Source organism: Rhinolophus sinicus, chromosome 2, assembly GCF_057876585.1.
Source record: "Rhinolophus sinicus isolate RSI-liver-muscle chromosome 2, RSI-T2T, whole genome shotgun sequence".
NCBI classification, from domain to species: Eukaryota; Metazoa; Chordata; class Mammalia; order Chiroptera; family Rhinolophidae; genus Rhinolophus; species Rhinolophus sinicus.
Genome location: NC_142502.1, coordinates 156,784,745 through 156,804,176, shown reverse-complemented (window position 1 = coordinate 156,804,176; position 19,432 = coordinate 156,784,745). Strand labels below are relative to the sequence as shown.

Below are 19,432 nucleotides of genomic sequence, written 5' to 3'. Positions count from 1 at the left end.
GATCTAAGCAACTTCCAGAGTTTGTTCCAGTGAGGAAGAGAGCAGACTAACATGGGGAAGACGAGCTGGACTGCAGGGTATAGGTAGAGGGGGAGAGGAAAGAGAGATGAGTACATGAAATGTGAGGTGTGGAGGTGGCGAATGCACCCTGACCTCGAACCCCACGGGTTTCAGCCCCTGGAAGAGGATTTGGGTGTATTCAGGTTGGAGGATGAGATTGCTTACCCAACATTTCTCTCCCTGCAGCTCCCCCTTGCACCTTCCTGGCTGACAGAGCTGTCCTTCACCTGCAGAGGCTAAATGTGGCAGAGGTTTATTTTGCTACCTCTCTTGCAGCCAGAGTAGTAATGTTGGATAATGGATAGGAAGGAATATTTGCTGAGGGTTTGGGGAGGAAATTTTTTTTTTCCCTTTGAAAAGAGAGATGCATGGAAATAAAGAACTTCCCTCTTTGTTTCTGGATTTGGTGAGGCTTACATGTGGCATCTGGAACTGCTACAGCAATCTTGCTACCACTATGAGGGAATCATGGCTGAACACTCCAAGGATGGCAGGGCAAAGACATGGGAAAGTCCTGGGCTCTTGAGACCGTTGAGCTTTTCATCTAAGTCTGGATCATCTCTTGTAATTGGCCCTCTTATTTCAGCCATTTTTAGTTGGAGCTTCTGCTTCTTGCAGCTGAAAGCATTTGATGAGAATAAGCAAGCATAACCTCATGGTTGGCTTTATTTTGTGCTTTTCATTAGTTTCTTTAATGTTGTTATATGTTAAACAGACAAAACATCCTATATATTTGTCTTCTCGAATGCTCATTATTATCTAGAAGCTGAAAATTTAGTCCTTGCTTGTCTTTATAAATTTTCCTAATAAAATAAAATACTTTATGAACCCAAAGCTTGTGGTCATCACACTAGAATTAACAACAACAAAAAGTTTCAGTGGTTTGATTTGGATCTTCCAGTGAGTGCTATACAATGCTGGCCTAAATAAGGCAGAATGTCACTGGTAAAATCTGTCACACCTTGGTGTGACAAATACAGAAAAGCCTTTCCTCTTGTTTTATTCCTCTCTCCATATATTCCTTTCAGAAACAAGGTCTGAATGGTTCCCCATGTTTAACACACAGAACCTGGTAGTGAAATACCGTCTCCAGTACCTAGTTTCTACCCTGTCATTACTGCTTCTGTATGTGGCAAGCAAAAAATGATTTGTTAATCTGTGTACCGAGTTCTTTGTTTCACCCTGCTCCCTAAAAGCTTCTGTATTTACTCATTCAGTCTCTTTGTTCTGACCCCTCTGAGGAGTATCGTATATTGTCTGACTGCTTCTTGGGATTCAGCGAAGGAGAATCTAGAGGAAAGGGGGAGTGGAGGGAGGCCGTATGAGAGGTTGGCCATGATGGTACTGAAGGAGGTGGGTGAAAGTTTGAGGAAAGAGACATGCGACCAGGTCCAGGTTGAGGTCGGGGTTGGGAGGGAAACATGCATGGCTGGCATTCGCCCAGTTGGCACCAGCATGGCCAAATAGATCGTCCACAGCCAGGTCCATTCTGAGAGATCAGTATCTGGGCTGTACCAGCTGTTAATATTTTGAGTATGACCTCTGGAGACATGGGTACTTTCAGAAATCTCTGGAAGATATTGGCTCTCTTAGTGGTGTTTGAGATTGGAAATAAAAGTTTTAGAAAAACAACAATTTGGGATAACATTTTGAAATTTATTTTTGTTGTATATCTTGGTCTTTCTTTCTTTCTTTCTTTCTTTCTTTCTTTCTTTCTTTCTTTCTTTCTTTCTTTCTTTTCTTTCTTTTCTTTCTTTTCTTTCTTTTCTTTCTTTCTCATCTGGGCCACCACTCTGGTATGGAAGCACCACTCTGGGAGGTGCAACCTAGAGATGTTATCTGTAGAATAACTTTTTAGAGGAGAGAGTGATTGATACACTGGTTTCCAATGGTTTTATTTAAAAACAGGAAATGTAGGAAGTGTTTTTCTCTCAAGACTTGTCTACAGGGTTTAGAAACACTGGATTTAGATACCTATAAATAAGTTTGCTTATTTGAGAAAACTATTCCTCTTTTACCAGGAAGTGTGATAGTGACAGAGTGACGGACCACTTCTGAGTTTCTCTTGGTGTGCATTTATCTTTGAACATATTCTTTCCTCTCAGAACCACTATCTGTTAAACCAGTGTGTCTTAAACAGCTACACTGTGAAATAATGAATACTGTATTTTATTTTTAATTTAGTTGCTACTTGCTGTTGAGTCCAAATTCCACAATACATCCCCTCTGCCCACAAACAGAAGAAAAATGACTGAAGATGGACTGGGACAGCCCAATAGTGTGGCAAACTGGTGTGGGGACCAAGGAGGAAAATGCTAAATTAAAGCCCTTCATTTTCATACAACTCTGACCTAGCGCTCTCCAGTAGAATATAACACTAGCCACAAACATGGCCCACAAGTATAGTATTAAGTGTTCTAGTAGCCACCACGTTAAAAAATGTAATACAGAATCGTACACCTGAAATCTATGTAATTTTACTAACAATTGTCACCCCAATAAATTTAATAAAATAAAATTAAAAAAAAAAAGTAAAAAGAAATAGGTGAAATTAATTTTTAAATATAGTCACCTCAGTAAGTCCAAAAAACGATTGTCCTACTATGTAAACAATATTCAAATGATTGAGATACTGTACATCCTTGTATTTTCTTTGCACTAAATATTTTAAATCCAGTGTATCTTTTACACTTACAGCCCATCTCCATTCAGGCTAGCCATCATTCAAGTACTCAATAGCCACATGTGGCTCATGGCTACTGTATTGAACAGCACAGCTCTAGACTGTTTCCAAGGATGGTTGGTCTGTTTTTCACTTGATGCTCCTAATAGATAACGATGGTTCCAAGTCACACAGGCAGAGATGATTTCTTTCTCCTTCTAACCCTATGAGTACTTCCTTGTTAATGCCTTTGGGACCAACTTTTGAATGTTGGGAAGAGGATGTTCTGAAAGGAGACTGAGCTTTGTGGGCTGGTCACGGCACAGTGCATGGTGAGGATTCGTGGTTTCTGTTTGTTATCCAGATGGGATCACTTGTGAAAATAAATATGGGCACTCTAGTTATCAGGAACAATATGGTGTAATGGAATGATTTCTAGAGCAAGGGTCAGAAGAATGAGGCACGAGTGCAGTGCAGGCATTGGTCTGGGAGAAGCCAGTTCCATCACCAGGCACTGTATACCCATTTTCTTAGCCAATTCTTCCAATAAGCCCAATAGCTAGGTATTATAACCAACTCCCAATTTACAGAAGAATGCGAGTCTAGAGAGGTGGAGTTCTGGCTTATCATGGAGTCAGAATAAAATCTCAGCTCTGATTCCAAAGCTGGTATGTTCTGAACATTGCAATCCATGTGCATGCAGTAGACTAGGTTGTATCTTCTCTCAGATAGGATTCAACCAAAATAGCAGAACCAGTCATGCATGCATGCACATAGGTATATATGTGGTAAATATTTATTACAGGGAATTAGTGTATACAATCTGGGGTTGGTTAAGCAAGAGATGGAACCCCATGAGGTCAAACTGACTCCCGTTTCCCTTCTTGTTCCCTCTCACCTTGGGAATAAATGAATTCTGCAGAAGCTGAATTTTCTCATCGTGGAGCTAAATACCTATACCTGGCCCAGGAGACAGGGAAACTGAAGGCGGATACGGGGAATGTGGAGCAATTACAGGCCCAGCTGCTGCTTCATAGCAATGAGCTGGAATCAGCAGATCAGCAATAAAGTGAATGAATGACTAAATGGCTGCAGCTTTCTTTTGCTCTTGTGTTGTCCCAAGAATCTTCCCTGTGGTCCATCCTAACAGGAAACATATGAAAGGGAATTCTGGGAAATGTAGTTCAGCCTATTCAAATTGACACATTACAAAGTCATCACATAGGTGCTCAATAAATATTTGTTGAATGAATGAATGAATGAATGAATGAACGAATGCTGTGCTACTTCTCTTGAAACTGCTCTGGGATTAAGAACACATAATCCTGGCTCTGCCTCTTAAAGCCAAGCAATTTTGAACAAGACACTTAACCTTTTGAGTCTTGGTTTCCTCATCTGTGAAACTCCCAGAATAACTCCTGTTCTATCTATTTAATAGGTTTTCCATAGGGATCAGTTGAGGTTATCTGAACAAAAGCACTGTGAACATTATAAAGTATAAAAGAAATGTGATGTAGTATTGCATTATTTTAATTATTAATGCTGTTGTTAATACTTTAGCTTCCTAATCTATCACATGGGGTTAATAGTTGCTCACCAATTTACCTTACAGGCATACTAGAAAAATTAATTTAGATGAAGTATGTGGACGCACTCTGTCAGCTATGCCATGGCATAGTTTTCAAAGGCGAGACTTAATTATCATTCAAAACTGGGATACATTTGCACACTGTGTTTTAGTGCTGGGCTACATGGCTCAGAGGGACAAGTGTGTAATTGGAACCATTAGTAATCCTGGAAGCTGGAGGGCAGTGGCCATTCCTTGGATGGTGGTTGTGGGCCATGGATGAGGTTTCTGTCCTGTACGTCTGGGCTTGCATTTTGTAATAGCCACACTTGCTCAGGAGAATGAAGAAATCCCTGCGGAAGTTCTTGGTGAGGATGGCGTAGAGGAAGGGATTGGCACAGGAATTGATGGGGTAGAACAGGACCAGGAGGATCTTGGACTTGGACACAGTGATGAGGGGCACCTTGAGGGAGGCTGAGATGGCGAAGAAGGAGATGGGTGCCATGCAGAGGAAGTCGGTAAAGATGAGCACGGCCATACGCTTGGTGATTCTGGTGTCCCTCGAGGAGGACGCGATGTTGGGGTTCTTCACGGTGAGGTAGATGTGAGTGTAGCAGCCACAGATGACCACAAAGGCCAGCACGTTGAGGACAAGGAGAGACATAACATACAGCTGAGACGAGGGGCTGTCAATATCCATGGGCAGGCAGATGCTCACCTTCATGTAGGTGCTGATGCCAAAGACGGGGAAGAGGGCGACTGCAAAGGCAAAGACCCAGCCGACCAGCATGACAGTGGCAGCATGACGGAGCTGCACCTTGCAATCCAGCTGCATGGCATGGGTGATGGTATGCCACCTTTCCAGCGTGATGGCTGTCAGCGTGTAGACTGAGAGCTCACTGGCGAAGACAGTGAAAAAGCCGGCGGCATCACAGCCTGCTCCAGTCTGCCAGTCGATGGCGTAGTTGTGGTACTGGCTCTTGGTGTGGATATCCACAGATGCTATGAGCAGCAGGTAGATTCCAATGCAGAGGTCGGCGAAGGCCAGGTTGCACATCAGGAACCGAGGGACTGTGAGTTTGTACTGGCTGGTGGTCAGAATCACCAGCACCGTGACGTTCCCTGTGATGGCCAGTATGCTAATAAACCATATCAGGATTCTGAGAAGGTCATATCCCATGATGTCTTCACATGGATTGAATGCATCAGGCTTAGGGGAGCAGGTCACATCGACCACTTCATTGCATAAGTCATAGTCAAGTTCACTGTACATCATGTCAAGTCCTCTGGAGTAACTGAATTCGTCGTCTTCTGCCAAAGAGACTCTCTGACCTCCAGCCTGAGTCATAGCCACCTCTTGCTTTAAAATAGATTTGTTGCAAATTGGATGATGCTCAGAGCTAGAAAAACACAAAGGGGAATAAAAGAATCAGAATGGCAGATATATCACTGTCTTTGCACAGGGTAGAAATGATAGGGTTTCTTCCTGACATTGTTTTTCCCTTCTACCAGTTTGTCTGCCCTCAAGGTTAAGCTCAAGGGTTAATGCTGCTTACTGTAAATGAACAGAACAACTCGTGTATAAATTCCTAGAGTTGGATTGGCCCACTGGAGAAACCATCTGGCCACAACCTGAATGTGGGGAGGAAGGCGCCTGGGACTGGCTAAGCCTTTGCTGTTAAGTGCAAATAATTTACAGACCTGATACCAACTCCACCTTTTCCCTCCCCCATCTCTTAATATGTCCAAGTAAGAATCTATCCCCATTCCTCTACTCTGTACTCAAGTCTCTGAAAGATCTGGACAGTTTTCTGACTCAACTGAGAACTTACTTGCTTCTTACATCTACATAAATTGGAAGATCAGAGTCTGGAGCTATTTCCCAGCCAGCCCCTGTCCCTGGCTCTTTGGTGCTTAGGCTACTGGGAGGTCTGCTAATTTGCTTGAAATGTTACTGAGGATTCTATTCTTTATTATCTCACTTTTCAGGGGCCACAGTAGGCCTCAGGCATGGATTTGTCTACAGGGTAAGCCTGCCTCTCTCATATTAAAAAGTTCCTTAGTGAGTACCTGAAAGAGCAAACGTGGGTTGCAAGGGGGCCTAATTTATTCCGGGACTGTAAATTGTCTCCTGGGAAGCTGGATTTTCTTGGGGTCATTTTTCTGTCTTGGGTTTCCCCTTAAACCCACAGGTACAAGAGGCCTTGTCAACAGAATAGAGGCACTTTCAGAAGGGATTTGAATGATAGCCAGATGATAAATCTTCTACCCAGACAGGCGAATAACGCATGTAGACACAGAGAGGGTAATAGTTCTATTTTGAAGGAAAGGCTTCAAAGAAATGGGGATGTTTCACACTGGGTCTCATTTTGGATGAAAAAAAGTTCTCTCTCTCTCTCTCTCTCTCTCTCTCTCTCTCTCTCTCTCTCTCTCTCTCAAACACACACACCTCCCTCTCCCCCTCCCTTGGGGGTCAGCTCCCAGCAATGTTAAGTGACTGCATTTCTCTCAAACCTTAACATAATCCTATATGGGAGCAGGGAAGTGAGTGTTAAACTCTTCAGAGATCCCTCATAAGAAGGAGAGAGTGGCTGAGGGAGCAGAGGAGGTAAAGATGCCGTTTGATTGCCATTTGATATTAAAAGGATGAGTGCTGGCCAGGTGTCCCAACCTGTATGGACTGAACTTTCCCCATCAACCTCCATGAGAAGGGTTTATTAGGGAGAAACCTTTCCTCCCTTTCCTTCCTCCAGGAAATGAATTGAATTGCCAGGAAGTTATTTTCTCTTGGCCCAAGGTACTGTCTTTTCTCTCTCTCTCTCTCTCTCTCTCTCTCTCTCTCTCTCTCTCTCTCTCTCTCTCTTTCTTTCTTTTTTTTACTGGAGAATGTGTCGTCTTTTGTTTTAGAGAATGATAGGTCTTCTCACATCAGTCATGGGTTGTACTAAAGGGGCTAAACAATGAACATCCATGTAATTGAAAATGCACAGAAAATCTTTTGGTTTAGTCAGAGGTCTTCCAAGAAAGGTGAGGTGAGCTCAGAGATGGGCATAGGAAGGACAAGAGAATCACTCTGTGGTTCTTAATCTAATCCTGACTCCTAAACCCTGTCACTGGATTCCTGACTTATAAACCCTATCTAGAAACAGAACTTAAGTGACCTGGTACCTCAGATTGCAGTTCCATTTACTGGGACAAATCTGACTTAAGCATCTAGAGACAGCTGTCTTTTCCCCAGGCTTTTGTTGGCTTCTGTGAAGATTCCTATTGTTGATACCACTACCAATATTTTGTATACTGATGCTTTCCTTTCCTGAAACAGAAGTGACCCAATGACATGAGTGGGAAAAGGTAAACAATGTCTCTGAGAAAATAATAGAAAGAAAAAAGAAAACTAGGGAAATAAAGTGTTGTCCCTGTAGTACCTTGGCCAATCCTAAGTATCCTAAAGAGTTGGGAAGTTAGTTTAGGGTCCTTTAGAAGGTGGTTGTCTTGGATCCCAATAAATCAATGAACAGATACTTGGGACGTACACAGTGGAGTGACCCAGAGCCTGAGCTTTGGGGACCCGCAGACCCGAGGGTCTGGATCTGAGTCTGGTTGGTGTTGATCAAGTCATTGCCTGTCTCTGAGCTCAGTTTCTGCCTCTTGTGAGAAGGGAATAAAAATACCACTATTGCCTCTGTGAGAATTAATTGAGATAAAGGTGCAGAGTATTGCAGTGCCTGGTGGTCAGCCCGCTACCAGTATTAGCCAAATGAAGCCTGAGGGTGGTGGTTACGGTTGAGTTCATGCTGGGGGCTAGACCTTGTGTAGATATTTAGACACATTTCCCATGGTGCCTCAGTTTAAAATCTAGCTGTGAAGAAAAGGCCTAAGTATGAGAAACATTACATTATAAAACAACCAAAATAACAATGCAAGCTGACTGTAGAGCTATGACAAAGAAATAAGTGGTTCAATGACAAATGAGGGGGTGTGGTGAACAAGCTTTTTCGGTGAGAGGCCAGGAGGGCCGTAGTCCAAAATCTCACAGTCATGGGGGCCTAATATTTACACTTTGGGTATTATTTCCAAATGATGATTGGATGAGCAATTTCATGATACAACTTTAAATTTGAATCTCATTACCAGACCACGCCTATGGTATACAGCGAAATGACACCATTTAAAAAATCCTGTGAATATTTTCTGAATAGCGTAACTATTTTTTGTGCATGTTTGTGTATGTAAATTTGTAAAATACAATTATAATTTTAGTTTTTCGCATGTCTTCTTAGAAGAGGCATGGGCCTCTCCTTTGCTGCACCTGACAGGTCCTGATGGTAACTGACCATAAGGACCTAGAGAGGGTGAGTGCCAGGTGGCCTGGAGGGATCAGGGAAGGTTTCAAGTCATGGGACAATATAAGGCAGACCTGGAGATTTCTGGTTAGGAGAGCCCTGAGGCTACATCTACAGAGGGTAGTAAGACCAGAGGAGTTAGAACAACACAGTAAGATAATATATTTCTGTGGTGTGTTGGCTCTGGGCCAGACAGTACACCATGTGCAGCTCTTATAATGATCTTAATTTCCTTTGAGATTTCTCCGGAGGGGTATCCAGTTCCAGGGTTTTGGCAGTGAATTGGTGTACTCTTTGTCCTGGCTGGAGTAATTGTTGTATAGAGTATAAAAGAGGCGAGCCTTCCGCCTCAGCACAAGGTCTTGAGAATTTTGGTCATCAGGAAGAAATTCCCGGGCCCGTGAGCTAATCTAGAGGAGTGTCCAATTCTGGACAGTTTCCCAGTGATGCATGCAATTCTGAAAAGTAACCCCTTTTCTGTAAATCTTTCAAGTAAGCAGATCTGAGTGTGAACTCCTAGTTACTTTGAAACCATTTCAAAGTACATTTTGTTTTTGTTTTATTTTGCTTTTGAGCTGGGGATATGCCTACACGAGCAGGTCAATGTATGTTAAAGATTGAGTAATATAGGAGACTGCGTCAAAATGAAATAATATCAATGTATTAGTGCTGGGCTACTGCATGAGAGTGGTGACAAGGCATCATCTGATTGAGTGCCCTGCATGGTGTGGATTTGTATCAGTTCAGGGAGGGTGAGAGCTTTGAGAACTCCTGATACCCCATAAATTCTATCTCCAATGGATCCTTTGACTGTCTGGAACATGTGCAAGCTCCAAAGTACTGCTTTTCCACCCTCTCCAGACCGTGTCTGTGATTACCTCGACTTTGTAACCAGTTACCTACTAGAACTGGGCTCTGTTTGGATTCCCCTCTTTAATCTGGGCTTCTTTGAACCTGAAAACCTTGAAAGCCAAAGTGAACCTCTGTTCTACTTGATCCTCCCTGTGCAGTGCTCAGATCCGAAGATGGGTTAGAAAGGTTTAAGTGGTTGGGATGTACTGTGGATGTGTGCACCAGTCTCTGGTATGGTGTTTATGCTTCTCCTCTCTGAAGTTGACTCTTATGGCCCCTGGGACATTTATATGGTGCAGAGTTTGGGACTCGAAGGATAAATCTATATTGGTAAAGATGAAAAAGGAAACAAATATGTTTTAATCATCAGCTGTGAGTCAGGCACTATGTTTGGTGTTTTTCATATGATCTCATTTAATATTTGGTAGGTGGCCTACCAAATGTGGGTATCCCTCTCCTGTGAGCTCATTTTTAAAGAAATTACAAACCCTCCATAATCCCAAAGCTTTGATCTAGAACATGCCTGAAGGCTTTTGTCAGGTATGTCTCTCTGCCAGCGGATTCTCTTCATGCCACAGATATGCAGTTGTGGGCCAAGTTTTGCACTGGAGAAATTCCCAGGTGGGGCTCAAGGGGTCGACATGAGAAGACTCACATTCGCCGTCTCCAGTTTGCAAAGGCGCAGCAGTGGCTGGGGTAGGTGAGGCTGGCCTCCATGAGTGCAGCAAAATTTTCCAGACTGGGAAGCTTTTTTAAGTTGTAAGTTGACCTGGCCCGCAGCTTCTTAAGATTTTCTAAGCCATGGCTAGGCAGGGAATGGATCCTCGTTCTTGAAATATCTCTATAAGGAGAAAAAGTAAACATAACCTGATTACCATGGGTCTAAAATGTTCTCCATTAGTAGGAAAAACAGCAGACAAAGTGGTGATACTCTTACATGGGTAAAGAAGGAGACTCTAATGCATCCAACACACCTCAGTCAGATCAATGTTTGGCTCACAGGAAATTTGGTTCAGTAAGAGCCCCGGCCATTATGTTCGTGGTAGGCAGACTTAGATAACAGGCCACTTTGAATCCTGGATCTGCTCACATCCTGGCTGAGTTGGGGCTTAACTGTCTCCATCTCTCTTTCTACAATCTATCTGTAGAATAGATTATGCACTAGTTTCCACAGGACCAAGGAATTCAGATCATTTCCTCCCCACCATAAAAAACAACTATAAAAATATTTCTGAAGAGCTGGGGTGGAATCTGTGGCCAACTTTCAGAAAAGGGTGAGGCTAGAACCCACCATAAGTGGGAGAGGAGTCTGGCAGGTAGTGGAAGTACCCTCATCACAAAGTCAAAGTGGCGACAGAGCAGTGGTTATGAGCATGGTATCCGCGGCCAGAGTTACCTGCATATGTACCCTGCCCCTCTACCTATTAGATTTGTGTCCTTGGTCAAGCTCTGTCACTTCTCCATGTTTCAATTTCCTCAGCTGTAAAATAATCATACCTACCTCAGAGGGTTGTTGTGAGAATTAAATAAGTTAAGGTACATAGAGAACTTTCTGGCCACAGACAGTGCTTCATGACTGGCAGCTATTACCAGTGTACATTACACACACACACACACACACACACACACACACACACACACACACGGTTGTTCTTGCTTTTAGGAGAAGCTCTTTCTTGGCGAATCATCAGAGATCTAGATGGAAACAGGATAAATGAATACTTTAGCCAGCGACCTGTCCTTGAAGGGCTCTGAAGTCCCATCCTTTCTGGCAGCAACACCAGTGACATGGGTGCCTTTCTGGCAGCACTTACAGCAGCTGCAATCCTCAAAACAACCAAGAACAGCTGGTGGGAGCAAGGGGATTTTAATGGTATCAGCTTAGACCTGTTGGCGCCAGCATGTTGGCCATGAGCTCATGTTTCTGGTGGGGCTGGTAGCAAGTGATGATCAGGATGGAGTCACCCTTGGGGTCCCTTGGATATACTTGGGGAAGGAGAATCTTCTAATGTTTACATTTTCTTTAAGTCAAAGCAGTGGGCACTCAGAGCAATGAAACTTTGAAGTGTGAATATATATTTATTACCCCATACGTTCTTGTAGTCTGGTGAAAATTATATTCTCAAAACCTTGTATTCATTATATCATGCATCCTCTTGTTAAAAATTTTATAATGCTTCCTATTGTCCAATGAAACCCACCCCTAACTGCTGCCCTGTTTGTCACTTCCCTTCCCAATCAAACTTCTTATATGTAATTGTCCATACTCGATGTCACTACTTTCTCATCTCACAATCCAACCCAGTTTCTTCCCAACTCCAGAGAAACAGTACTCACTAAGGTCACATCTTAGTTCTAACCTTCTTGATTTCTCAATTCTATTTCACACATACAACACTCCTCCTTTCTGAGACACTCTTTCTGGCTATCGTATTCTCTTTAATTTCTTCTGAGATCTTCTTTGACTTCTTCCTGATTTTGTTTTCTTTCTCCTTTCTCCTTTAAATACTGGAGTTTCTTCAGACTTAGGCTTCTTTCTGACTGTACATAATCTTCCCAGTGGTCTCACCTGTTGGTTTCAGATACCAGGTGTGTGCCAATGGCTTCTGAATATATATCCCAGTTCAGAGCCTGCTTCTGAGCCCAGGCCCAGATAATCAGTTGTCCATCAGGCCCCACAATTTTGATGACTTGCAAATATTAAAGCTGAATGTATTATCTTCCTCATAAATGTGTTCCTCTTTTGGTTTTTCTCATCTCAGCAAATGACACCTCCACTGCCTCCTGTTGTTCAAGATGACAAACTGGGCATCGTCCTTGACTTCTTCTTCTCCCTCACTTGGAATCAGTTTTTTTGTCCACAAAAGCCTAACTTTTTCACTCCTCTGCCACAACTTTACTCTAGGTCACCATAATCTCTGCCCAGACAAAGGCAATAGCCTCATGACCAGTGTAGTAGTCAAGATTCTCCAGAGAAACAAAACCAATAGGATATACAGAGATACCTAAGAGGAGATTTATTATGGGTATTGGCTCATGTGATTATGGAGGCTTAGCATGCCATCAGCAAGCTGGGGAACCAGGAAAGCTGATGGTATAATTCAGTCTGAGTCTGAAGGCCTAAGGACCAGGGAGGCCACTGGTCTAAGTCCCAGAGTCTGAAGGTTTCGAGAACCAGGAGCTCCAATGTCTGAGGCCGGGAGAAGATGATGTCCCAGATTAAGAGGAAAGGAAGCACATTTGCCCTTCTTCTGTCTTTTTGTTCAATTCAGGACCTCAGATGATTGAATGTTGCCCATCTACATTACGGACAGTAAATCTTCTTTACTCAGTCTACTAATTTGAATGCTAATCACTTCTGGAAACATTTTCAGAGACACACCGGAAATAATGTTTAACTAGGTACATGGGCATCCCAGGGGCCAGTCAAGTTGACACATACAATTAACCATCATGACCATCTCTCTCTCTTCTTCAATGCAATCTTTACATTGAAGATTGGGTGATATTTTAAAAATGCCAGTCAGACTGTGACTTCCTGCTTAAAACTCCAAACTCCAAAGTGATTCCCCATTGCCCTTCTGGTGAAGTACAAAGTGCTGGATATTATGTCAGTCATTTCCTGGTTTCTCTCACGTCCATTCTGTGCCCTTCTCCATGCTTTATTCTGTACTTCAGAAAGGATGGTCTCCTCAGGTTCCATTTCCCAGGTACCACCTTGTCAGTCAGCTTTCAGATGGTGCTGGTGGGAGATTGGCAGGTAGGAGGAAGAGTAAAGTTAGGGTGTTTCTCCTTCCCCCTCTGCCTCAGGCAACACCTATGACTACAGCTGTCATTAGACAGATCTGCTGAGAATCCAGCTTCTAACAGTTGCCCCAGTTCTTGTGTTCCAGTAAGACCACATCCTCACTTGCCCCTAAAATTAATATTGTTTACCTACCATTGCTACTCTCTGCACTGCCAAGCCCCTGCTTGATAGGTAGGCAAATTAAAATTTTCAGAGCTAATGATTACCTTTATGTAATACCTATATATATTTCATTTTTGTTAGATGCCTTGGCCTTCTTGTTAGATGCCAAGGAGATCAAATTTGTCAATACCATTGTTCAAATACTTCTGTATGCCTACTAATTGTTTTGCTTTCGTGTTCTATCACTACTGAGAGAAGTGCATTAAAATCTCCAACTATGATTTTGGATTTGTATATTACTACTTTTTTTCAATTTTTGCTTTATTTATTTTTGATGACAATTTTTTAGGTACATAGAAATTTAGAACTTTTGTATCTTCCTGGTAGCTTTCTTTATATCTGGTAGTATTTGCCTCCTAACTCTTCAGAAGTTTCATCTGGTGGCCCCCAATTTTTATCTCTAGGTTGCTCTTCTCTCCTGAACTCTAGATTCTTATGTTCAACTGACTCCTTATAATCTGTGCTTGGATGTGTAATAGGCAAGTCAAGCTTTTGATATTAAAAACTGAGCTCCCAATTTTCCCTGAAAACCTGTTCCACCTATAGCTTTTCCAGTTGTTTATGAAAAAACTCTGACGTCATCTTGATTTCTCTCTTTCTCTCTTACCTTTCTGCAAACCCTTAGTAAAGTATCTTGACTTTACCTGCCGCATATATGTGGAATTCAGCTACTTCTCACAACACTCAATGCTATTACGATGGGGTAAAAGTTCAGGTGTTCCAAGGTTTCTTTTCTAGTTCTCCCTTGTGTATTATCATTCTTCAGAACTCATCTAATCCATGAAACTTTGTGCTTGTGGTAAGTCTTGGCTCTGCTGCTGAATGATCCAGCTTTCCTGGCTGGCTCTCCACACATACTTTCCATTATTCCAGAGCCTCTTAACTTTCTTCTCTGCTCTAGGAAATCTTTCTAGTTTCTCTTTTCAGACAGTTGCTCCTCTGGCCAGTTCTGCCATTGACACTCAGTTTGGTCTCTGTGACCAAGTTCTTGTTTCATCTGGCATTTGTGCTGCTCTTTTTTCCACAAATGTGAAAGGGAGCAAAGACTGCCTGTTTTATCTAAAACAGTTCAAGGCTCCCGCCAAGAAACGAGATGAAAGCATAAAAAAGTTCTCCCGGAACAATTTAAACTGGGGCAATCATTAACTGTTAGGAATATTTTTCATATTTTTAAGAGCAAGCAATACAAAACAGAAGACTATTCTTTTCTTAGTTATGCCTTCTTCCCTTCAGTTTAGAATATAAAAATATCCCATTAATTGAAGATTTCCAAAAATAGACACTTTTATATATTCTATGCAGGGCCGTCCTATTATCTGTTACACTTGCTGGTGGATTCAAGAATGACTGCAAATTCTTTACTCATCCCATAGAGGATTTATTTGCCCTTCCCTTGAATCTAGGCTGAACTGTGATTTCTTTGGACTATAAAAGAACATAAAGTGTAGCAATACCAGTTCTGGACCTTTTCTTTAAGAGCACCGGCAGCTTCCGTCTTGGTCTTATAGAGCCCTAAGTTGCCATGAAAGAACTCTGAATACCCTGAGAACACCATACTGGGAAAAGTCGAAGCCATGTGTAGAGATCCTAGACGATGAGATAATGTGTGTGTGTGAAGATACCAAGGAGAACAGATACATCAAATATGTGAGTGAAGGGGACAACGAGGAAGTAGGTCTTCAGACCCAGCAACCTGAGCTGACATCATGTGGATCAGTGACAAGCCACCTAGATTTCTGAAACACAAATCTGTGAGAAAAAGGGAATGATAGTTTTAAGCCATTAAGTTGTAGGGTAGTTCTGATACTGCAACAGAGAACCAAAGTGGACTCCCAGTGAAGTCTCTGTGATTCCATCATCTCCATCCTTTGTGACAGTTATAGTGGTAGCTTCCTTCAAAGCCATGAAGAGCACAGAAACATTATATTCTGTATAATTCCTGCCTCTCTCACCACTTACTATCTTTTGCTTTTATATACTAGCTCTTTGTATTTGCATTTTATCTCTCTTTGAGGGCAGAGGGCTCTTTGCATTCTCAACAGTGTAGTAAGCACCAACAAAATTGTTTTGTTTGAAGATAACGCTGCGGAGTGACACTGAAGAAGGATTGGGAAAGGAAATAGATCACCCCAGCCAACTATAATATCTTCTCACCTCTAGCGATTACAAAGAATCTTATACCTTGTGTTAGCTCTTCTATTGTTTCTTATTATCTGACTTTTCATGTATATTTGTTTTGTTTCCTTAGCCAGGTTTCAGATGCTCTAAAAGCAGGGATTATTAAGATATTTTTGTGTTCTGCATCCTATCTGGCGCTGGGCTGGGCTCTTGATATCCACTCAGTAGACAGTTGTCTGATTAGCAGAGGTGCCTCAGCATCATAATAAAAATGAGAGGCTGGAGCAAGTCTTACATGGGAGGAATTCTAAAGGGAGAGGGAGGCACACAGGCAAACTGAGAGAGGAAAAGTGGATTTAAAGGGAGCTCAGCAAAACGCTGTTTCTGCAGCAGGCAATTATATGTGACTGAGAGTATCAAAGGCACCAAAGAAAGGAGCAACACTGTACGAAGTTGACACGGAGATAGACATATTTTAGAGAATAAGCAGGGTAATGTGTTGGGTGGGTTGACCTGAACATAATCGGATGCCTCACTGTTCAACTGGGAAGTCTGCTTGGGAAGCTTTGATGCCTTTCTGTCTGCTCAGTGTTCTGGAGCCAGCTTGCATTTTGGCATTCTTCTCACAGCTACAAAATATATCACTCTCACTACGTGGCTTTGCTGCTGTGGGACTGAGACATCTTGTCGATGTCCTGGGACCCCGATCTTCTGCTGATAGATGTTGAAAGGAGGGACTGCTTGGTAGGAAAGAGATGCAGTCACTTAGACTTCACTAAGGCAAACGTCTTGAGTAAAAGTGGATCCTGGGTGATAGGGAAATAAAAATGTTTGTGGAAATGTTTACTTACAGCTTACTGGATACTTGCTGGAGTGAGCAAACATGAAACCTCTCAAGACTTCCAAATTTTGTAGTGGCAGAAAAATGTCACTCTGGTATCCTCAATGGATTAAGGAAAATCCATAAAAATTTGTATCAGCAGGGACAAAGATGAGATAAGGGGATACTGTTCAGTGTGTTTTAACTGCAAATATTCTCATTTTTGCCCTCTGTTCCCCTGACACACTTCCTCTCCAATCCCCCCACCCCCACCCCGCTCCTTCCCTGGCTATGCTCCTTCCACATAACCTGGAAATCTAATATTAGATTTTAATTCTTTTGTAAAAGCACTTTCCAGTCTTATTAAATCTCTCTATCCCTTACGCCTAGCATAGTACCAGACACATAGTAGGCGCTCAATCAACATCTACTAAATGTATAACATGTAAGACCTAATATGCTCAGTGAATAGTTGGGGGTGTCTGCTTTATGACTGACATTCCTGAGGCTGGTGGGCTGGACAAGGGGGTAGGGGTAGTCATGGGCTGATGTTTCTAATCCTTGTCTTTCAGGCTGTTCAAATGACTGCAGTCTTTCCTAGATGTCACTTGGGTTAACATTTCAGCACATGCTATATTCTGGCAGTGACTGGTTTTGAGAATTTAAATCCTGAAAAGTACCAACAGGAGACATCATGGATGATGGCTGCTGCTGAAGAGATTTAGTAATTCTCAACTGTTTCAACATTGTTAGGATATTTGATTTTGAGATACAAAGTAGAAACAGAGACAGCAGTCAGTAATAAGATGCTGAGTCAGGAGAGGCAGGAGTTAAATTGTGCTCTGTGCCCCATTTAATAAAGTGTGCTACAGTCGGTGCCACAAATTTGATTTGAACAATTTCTATTTTTCCCAGCAAAGATGTTATTACAGGTCAATCATTTCCATAAGTGAGAGCACATTTCTGGTGTATAGTACACTGACAGATGGTTAGAAGACCTCTCTTTCATGATCCCAGGCGGAATAAAAAGGCAATTTACTATCTATAGGACTGTGGGTACACTGGTAATGGAAGAGAATCATTCTTATACAAATAACTCAGTGTTTGAGTCTCAACTATCAAATGAATCTGAGCTATAGCCAAATCAATTTGATAAACTCTCAGAATATGATTGTACTGGCTCCAGCTTGCAAAGGCAATGCATTAAATTTTTCCCACAGGAAACTGTTTTCTAAGGAAACAGCAATGGCTCGATTGCTTAATAAAAAACAAAAACTTGAATGAGTTCAGAATATCAGGTGAAAACTCAGATGGCCACTGATGTTCAAGGTCAAGGCTTATGAGGTGAAAATCAGGATGCTAGGCTGCTCCTCTGGAACTCGATGGAGCATGTCTGTGTGCCCCTGGCTTTCTCTGCATCAATTTCTCTTTGCGATGGAACATCTCACCCTCACACCCTCAGGTGTTCAGAGGCCCCCCGTTTTTCACTCAACTAAAATTTTTGTTTTCAGAAAGGGAGTTACTATTGGCTTGGGTGCCCTCTCCTTAACTTCCCTAGAATCCCTTGCATATATCTACTGGGGACAAAGGACTGGGCTTGTCGGGGAGGAAGACTCACCACAGGTAGCTCATGGAGGAGATATTCAGGAGAACAGGGAGAGGCTTCTCTATTCCCAGCATTGGTGCTGGGGCAGTGGTTCTCAGTGGGTTTTCTGGACTAGCAACGTCAACTTCACCTGGGACATTGTTAAAGATGCAGGTTCTCAGCCCCACCTGCTGAATCAGAAACTCGGGGCGGGGCATCAGCTCCCTAGGGTTTGTTACCAGCATGCTGGATGATTTTGATGTAGGATTGAATTTAGAAACACTGCTTGAGGACAGTTGGGAACCATTACTACTGAGGGGGCTCATAGCTGAGTCGTACTCTGGGAATTGCCCTGACTTATCCAACATTTGACTCCTCCCCAGGGACAGCCTGTACTCAGTGACTGTTCACGAAGAAGCCTGGCCCCTTGCCTTAATTCAGTACAACTTCGAAGAGCCATCTTTACTCCACAGCTCCCTGTGGGATCAGCTGAAGCTGCTGTTACAAATGCATTGCAATTCAACTTCCCGCTTAGTCGGCTTCCATCAAGCACTTCCCAGGAAACCTCCTGCATGCAAATATCCACATACAGCCTCACTTGGGGGGAGGGGAATATGAGCAGCAACCGAGCCGCATCTGCGGTGCACTGAGCAGTCTGTGCTCACTCCTCCTACCACAGCGTCTGGGGTGGGCTAGTCTTCTGCACACACCTAGCCAAGCAGCTCTCAGGTAGCATTTAGCTTGCGGTGGTGCATCACATTGCAGAAATAGGAGGTAGGGTAGGCCATAGAATCCCAGGTCAGCATGTAAAGTCTGGAAAGTCCTCTGTGGACCAATGTGAAAGCCCCGGAAAGGGAAGCTTGATGTTAAGGTGATCAATCTTCTTTCCTCTAAGGGGAGGAGAAGGTGAATAGCAATTTCTACAGGCTGGGTTTTTTGATCAGCATCTTGCACATATATCCTCATGCATTGAGATGAAAAGATGTAGGAATGTATTACCACTTTCTACCCTTTTAGGTCATGGCAAGTACTTTATAATTCCTTTGGATTTTCTGTAAATTTTGTTTTATTCTGGCTAGGTACATTCCTGTGGGAAAAGGGGTGAAAAATGGGCCTGTAACTCGAGGACCCTGCAGAACTGTGTGTGATGGTGACATCCCTCTTCTTTGCGGCATTCGTGGCAGGGCAGCTGGGGAATTCAGGCTTGTGTTTTCTATTAGGCCTTCTGATGGGTTTATTGCGTATATCGTGACTCGGACTGGGATCTGCTTATATAACCACAGGAGACATTATTCTTTGCTGCGTGTTTATGCATATGTCATTTACTGGTGTTCTTTTTTTTATTTTTAAGATTTTTATTAAAATATAGCTAACATATTGTATTACTTTCAGGTATACACCATAGTTATTCAACAGTACCTACCTGGCACTATACAGAGTTATTGCCATATTATT

General features: G+C 42.6%; 1 protein-coding gene across 1 annotated transcript in view; it reads right to left on the bottom strand.

Moving 5' to 3' along the window:
* Positions 1–3,591: 3,591 nt before the first annotated feature.
* The window catches only part of FSHR (follicle stimulating hormone receptor), a 157,744-nt gene continuing 141,903 nt past the window's right edge, over positions 3,592–19,432 (bottom strand). Inside the window, exons 9-10 of the mRNA XM_019719102.3 lie at positions 10,140–10,325; positions 3,592–5,689 (exon numbers count right to left, since the gene is read on the bottom strand). Of these exons, the coding sequence (XP_019574661.3) occupies positions 4,459–5,689; positions 10,140–10,325 (1,417 nt within the window). The 3' untranslated portion in view covers positions 3,592–4,458. The remainder of the gene's footprint in view (positions 5,690–10,139; positions 10,326–19,432) is intronic.